The sequence below is a fragment of the Labeo rohita genome, chromosome 22 (genome assembly GCF_022985175.1).
Source record: "Labeo rohita strain BAU-BD-2019 chromosome 22, IGBB_LRoh.1.0, whole genome shotgun sequence".
In the NCBI taxonomy this organism is placed as follows: domain Eukaryota; kingdom Metazoa; phylum Chordata; class Actinopteri; order Cypriniformes; family Cyprinidae; genus Labeo; species Labeo rohita.
Genome location: NC_066890.1, coordinates 31,614,539 through 31,621,284, shown reverse-complemented (window position 1 = coordinate 31,621,284; position 6,746 = coordinate 31,614,539). Strand labels below are relative to the sequence as shown.

The 6,746-nt window shown below is 36.1% G+C and overlaps 1 protein-coding gene across 2 annotated transcripts in view; it reads right to left on the bottom strand.

Annotated features, from left to right (window-relative positions):
* Positions 1-4,527, bottom strand: part of arhgap45b (Rho GTPase activating protein 45b) — a 27,398-nt gene extending 22,871 nt beyond the window's left edge. Inside the window, exons 1-2 of one of the 2 annotated variants that reach the window (XM_051095367.1) lie at positions 4,063-4,527; positions 2,403-2,799 (exon numbers count right to left, since the gene is read on the bottom strand). In XM_051095367.1, coding sequence (XP_050951324.1) covers positions 2,403-2,799; positions 4,063-4,314 — 649 coding nt within the window. In that variant the 5' untranslated portion in view covers positions 4,315-4,527. The other variant, XM_051095368.1, reaches the window with a different exon arrangement.
* Positions 4,528-6,746: the final 2,219 nt, after the last annotated feature.

Genomic DNA, 6,746 nt, shown 5'->3' with positions numbered 1-6,746 from the left:
TAAGTTTCCCAGATGAGTCTGTGTTATTAGCTTTTACCAGTTGTTATCAGGGAATAACATACCTTGGAATGTCATGACTGACCAATCAGAATCAAGCATTCCAGCCGTGCAATGATTGTATTTAAAAAAATTTTTTTTTAGATAATTTTAGATCATTCTGAGGCTAAATTCAGATTAGAAATCCTAACAAGAAATAGTTTAATAGCTATGATACTGGTTTTGAATTCAAATGTTTACATAATTATGACAGGAAACAATGGCATCTAACTTATGTACTTACTAACTTGCCTACAATGCCTTGGAAAAAAAAAAATTAAAAATCTTCTAAAAGATCTTAAAAACTAAAGTATATGCATAAACTCAAATAGGAAATAAAACCGTTATTGAATAAGCATGTGTAATATTCTGTGTCCTAAACTCCTGAAACATTGGTGTCTCATTTTAGAGCAATCAATGCATCTTATAAAAGTAGACAATTAAATCTGTATGTGGGTGTGTTTGTGTGAAAAAATGAGATGTAATCCCCTTTGTAATCATTAACATTTTACAGAAGTAACTGTAATTTAATTACATATTTTTTTCTCAGTAACTAATCACAATTACATCTATTTTGTAATTAAATTACGTAATTCCGTTACATGTAACTAGTTACTCCCCAACACTGCTTACAAACATACTTGCGTAGTTACTAACTTACATACTAACTTATGTACTTACTAATGTACTTACTAACATAAGTACGTATTAACTTACATAGTAACTTACGAATTAACTTATGAACTAACTTACACATGTACTTACTAGCTTACAAACATACTTACTAACTTACATATGTACTTACTTACATACTTGCATACTAAACTTGCATACTAACTTACACACATAAACTTACACACGCACTTGCGTACTTTCTTACTAATTAACTTACATACTAACTTATGGACTTACAGTATTAACACACATACTTACTAACTTGCATGCGTACTTACTAACTTATGTACTTGGATACTAACTTATGTACTAACTTACGTACATACTTACGAACTAACTTACACACGTACTTGTGTACTTGCGTACTTTATTACTAATTAACTTACTAACTTATGTACTTACTAACTTAAATATGCACTTACATACGTACGTACATACACACATATTTGTGTACTTTCTTGCCAACTTACTAACTTATGTACTTACTAACTTGCACGCATTTACATACTTGCTTACTAACTAACTTACGTACTTCGTAACTTACGTACATGCAGTACTAAGTTACATACATACTAACTAACTTGTGTGCGTATGTACTTGCAGTACTAACTTAGACACATACACACATACACATACTTATGAACAAACAAAAACTACCATGTATCATTGTAATCATTTACTACCATAGTACAGAAGTTTTCAAACTTGGGTCAGCAAAAACATTCATATTAAAATTCATAAGAAAAAAATATTTATGTCTGGTACAACATGAATTGTGAAAAGATCTATAGAAATACATTTTTTAAAAATACTACTGAATTAAATATTTATCTTTAGATTTCTCATACCGAAAATGATCAGCTTAATATGCACTAAATATTATTCATATATTCAGCATCAAACCTGCAGTCGTACACATTAATAATGAAATCAGTGTTTTCCACAAGGGGATATTTATAAAAAGCACTGCAATAGTGGCATGATAGTGATAATGAAAATACCTTGATACTCTGAGAATATTCTGTTTGTTAAATGAAATATTCTTATATAAAATATTTGATTTAACAAATGCTGATACTCTGAAAAAATTCTGTTTGTTAAATGAAATATTCTTATATAGAATATTTAATTTAACAAACAGAATTTTTTCAGACTATCAGGGTATTTATCATCATCACTGTATCATGCCACTATCACAGTGCTTTTTATAAATATCCCCTTGTGGAAAACATTGATTTCATTATTAATGTGTACGACTTCAGATTTGATGGTGAATGACACTGCTCTACGAGTCCTGAGAGCGGAAGGGGGTGTTTTCTGAGAGAACCATTTCCTGCACCGGTGTGGTGCACCACAGGAACTCAGCCTCACTGCAGATACAGGAAGATCAAGGCCTCTTGAGCAAACTCAGGCCTGCCCCTTCTCTGCTCTGCGATCACATGATCCTCAGCGGAAGGTGATGTTTGCGGCAGGACGTGCAAAGAGTCATGTGGTAGATGACTACTGAGTGCTGTTGTGCACTTCTAACTTGAAAATAAGTACCAGGAAACGTTTTCATTCATGCCAACTACACTATAAAAATTAATTGCAATTATAACAGTAATCTGAAATGTTTCTAGTACCACAGCCACAGTTACCAGTTCACACCATAAAGTTTTTGTATTTTCCCTTCAAGAAAACCATCATCTTACCTTCAAGCACGACATCTTTCAATTTCTCCACCGCTTTGGCAAACCGTTCCACTATGCGTAGCAATGACGGGATGTCTTCCACCTCAATCGCCACTGTAGTCTCAGGCGTGTCCGGCGAAGGAGTCTGGGCAATGACGGATTTTCCAGCACCTTTACTGAAAACCCAAGACTGGATGGGGAAACCTGCGGCGCTCGGATTACGATTCAGAGAAGACGGCCGCTTCAGGGTGCCCATCGGGGACGGGCTGCCCACCAGCTTAGTGTGCTGGGCCAAAGGGGTCCCTGGACAGGAAATCGGGACATCTAGGACAGGAGGAGACAGACTGGAGGACGCTTGGGGCGAAGGGTTGACTGCATCGACTGCATCTTTCCGAGGCTGTTCTTGAAGAGCGGAGAGCTGGATGATGAAGGAAACAAGGATATGGTGTGAAAGTAATAAACATGGCACACAAAGATCTTGCGGACAAAGCAGAAGATCTGTGACAGACTACAATAGACGGCTGTTAGTAAACAGAACTTCTTTCACAAGAGCAATTGTGCAACCGTGGCCTACTTCCTGTCACACCCCGACAAGATGATGCCACACTAACTGGCCTCGCCGAGGCCTAAAAACAGTCCTGTGCAAGTGAACATAAATATAAATCCATGTTAATCGAAAATCCCATTGAGAACTCATTCTTGCCTCGTTTTAGACAAACGAATGAACGAACGGTGAAATATGACCAGCAAGTGCGAACACAGTTGCATCCCAAAATCCAGTTTACTTTTAAACACGATTAAATAAATTTAAAAAAAAGTTTTTTTTTCTATATATATAGTTTTTTTTTAATACATATACAATTAAAAATTAATATATGTATATAAAAGTTGTTTTTCAGTTCACTTTAAGAGAACAAATATTCAATGTAGACTTTAATATGAGGTCTTAAGACAACACTTGCAATAGGTTTACAACTAGTTAAACCACTGGTTGACTTGTCAACGGAGTACAAATACTTACAACAGCTGTAAATGCATTTTAGCACACATTTAATACACTATACATATTTTAAGTAGTAAATATTTGTATTTTACCAAAAAAAAAAAAAAAAAAAAAAAAAAAAAAGGACTTATTAAATACAACCCACCTGTTTGAGCCAGACGTTGGGTCTATTTGGTAAGATGTCCAATATAGTTTTGCTGTTTGACTTTTTCACTCTCTGACTAGTCGCGTAAGGACTGTAGCTTTTGCTACTTGATCCACGTTTCAACATTTCGTTAAAAGAAACTCGACTCTTCTGACACTGTTATCCATCATATTTCATACTTTTAAAACAATGCATGCCTCAGAAGCTCAATAAGTACCTGGAAGTAAAGTAATCAAGTCTACAGAAAACCCTGAAACCGGGAAAAAATGTTTAAAGTAATGCACAACCTGAACTTCTTGCCCCTTGCTGCGCCATATCACACTGAGGAAGTTTAGTCCGTCCTTTTCTTTCTTTTTCACACAACAACATAACGCTCTACATAATCTGAATTCTGCATTTGTGTTTGGAAAACCTAAAAACACTCATAAATGTCTCAGCAACGTCGAAACCCAGGCGAAAACAGGAGCGCTAGAGTGAAATGTCAATCAAGATGATTGGCAGGAGGAAAAGTCGAGAGATGCTGTGCGACTTACTGATGGAGAGTTGAGAGGCGATGGGCTGCTTCCTGTTCGGCTCTTCTTTGACATCGAGTGCGTCTTCATCAGTTCCCTCGTCTTTTTAGAGAACATTTTAAGCTTTAGGTGTTTCGATCCGACGCGTATTTCTTTTAATTTACGATATAACCCCCCTGCCCACCCCCCGGCTCCCCATTTCAAAGTGCTGATGCGAGGTTTACACACTCCGAGTTCGAGCTTGTGTCTCACACCTCTAAAATGATCGCACATTGACTGAATCTAGTGACACACATCAGAACAGTCTGAGGCGCATCCGCTTTTGGGTTTTCTCTCTCGCCGTCATTTCGACAAGTGAAACTGTATTGCCATGTAGAAACTTGAGGGCTGGATAACATCATACATGCTCGCGACGACGTTTTTGCAACGAGTTACATCATTTTTAAGTCAAAAATAAGCTTTCGCCAACTGCCTCACACCGTGCTGTTAATGTCTGTCACCTGCTGTTTAATTAAACATTAAAACACCGCCCTCTTTCGTGACAAAACCTCTTTTAACTACACTTTTACTTCAAGAATCAAAGTGTTACAGCAATATAAGCAGAGCAGACTTACGCCAGGCTATGTAAATAAATACAGGAAAACCAACGACAAAATGCTGCTTAGATTTGAAATGGAATTCCAACGGTTAACTTTTTTAAAATTATTTTAACTGTCAAAATCATATTGGAAGTTACATTACAGAGTTTGTTTACCCAAAACGAAAATTAGTCCTTGATTTACTCACCCCTCAAGGCATAGATGTCTTATAATTAAAAATTGTCATTAAAACTATTTGTAATAAGTTGTTAAAATTTGTCCTGGCTCCGAGTGTTTTCAAGACACGTCGTCAGTCGGCCATATTGGCGCCGTTGAATGTAAACAACGCTACTAAACTGACCGAAACTCGCATATTTTGTTGATTATTGCTGTTGAAAATGGTCATTATTGTCATGTTGTGGGCTGTACTTGTCGGTCGGACTGGGAAAACCATATGGAGTACAACAGACCGCCAAAATGTATAACTAATCAAGCAGAAGAGTGTAAAAAACTGTCTGAGGAAGAAAAGACCCTGAACCAGGATTTCCAGAGAAAGAGTCTTGACGACATTTGTATTTGTTCGTATCATTTCTGGTCAGGTAGGTGAAATAGGCTAATATCTTAATTAATACTGCTTGTACGTATCTTTACCACCTATTAACTTTAGTTTGTCAAAATATTGCGTCCTTTCCTGCTTACTAAGTCCTTCTCTATATGATTTAACAGCTCCCACACACCTTTTCCATGGTTTAGACAGCATAAATTAGCAGAACAATGTATTCAGTAGTACATTAACCGTGCAATTTATGCTGTTGTTTACATCCGAGTATCGCCAATATGGCCGCACATCCGGGTAACTGACCGGGCAACTTAGTGCAAACCCTCTATTGGTTAGATTTGGAATGGTGTCCATTCCAACATTGTTAACTTTTCACATTTTTAACTGTCAAAATCATATATATATAGGAAATTCCCTAGAAGTTTTATTACAGAGTTTGTTTACCCAAAATGAAAATTAGTCCTTGATTTACTCACCCCTCAAGGCATAGATGTCTTATAATTAAAAATTGTTATTAAAACTATTTTTAATAAGTTGTTAAAATTTGTCCTGGCTCCGAGTGTTTTCACGACACGTAACTTAGTGCAAACCCTCTATTGGTTAGATTTGGAATGGTGTCCATTCCAACATTGTTAACTTTTCACATTTTTAACTATCAAAATCATATATATAGGAGATTCCCTAGTAGTTAGAGGTGCGATGATAAATTGATTTGATTCAATTTGATTCAGTTTTCCAAATACATTGTGATTCTTTCTGGAATCGATTCGTTTTTAAAAGCAGATGTCGCTTAAGGCTAAGAAATTGGATGCAAGCAGAATACGGCTGTTAAAACTAACTTCAGAATTGAAGAGAATTGCGATGCATTAGCGAAAATTGCAGAATTGATCAATAAATCTCAATTTGCTCTTTAGCGCCCTAGATAGTGAATCAGTACATCATGTATACAAATTCAGGCACTGATTTTGGAACCCACTGTGGAATTTATGTTTCACACTTTAGAAAATGTGACGTATCCGATAGCAACAGCCTTTGCAATGCAAGACCAATCAGAATTCAGTATGCAAATAAATATAATTCCAGTGGCAAAAATGGCAGGACATCATCACTGTTACTAAAATTTTGAATGTTGACAGTTCTAACAATGTCACATTTTCAAATTTTTACATTTACATGTCTTAAAAAAAAACCCTGCTTCCTAGCATCCTAGGTAGTGAGTCAGCATATTGTGTACACTAATTTGAACACTGGTAAGGCCCCTTGTGTGATTTATGTTTAGCATGTCAGAAAATGTGACACATAGGTTCTTCCAGGTTTTGGGGATTTTTTTTTTAGGGAAAAAACATTCCAGTTAACTAAGAATAGATTTGTTTGAGACAGCACTTAAAATGACTAACATCCTGATCAATGCCCTGGGAGTAAAGGTAATGTTAAAGCAACTATAAAAAAAAGTTATTGTTGCAATTCCATTTGCTTCCACTAAGCGCTTCACTTTTTAAGCAGTCCACGTTGAATTAATGACAAAAAATTGCAAAGAGGACTTTGTAGTAAGATGAATTTCAGTACAC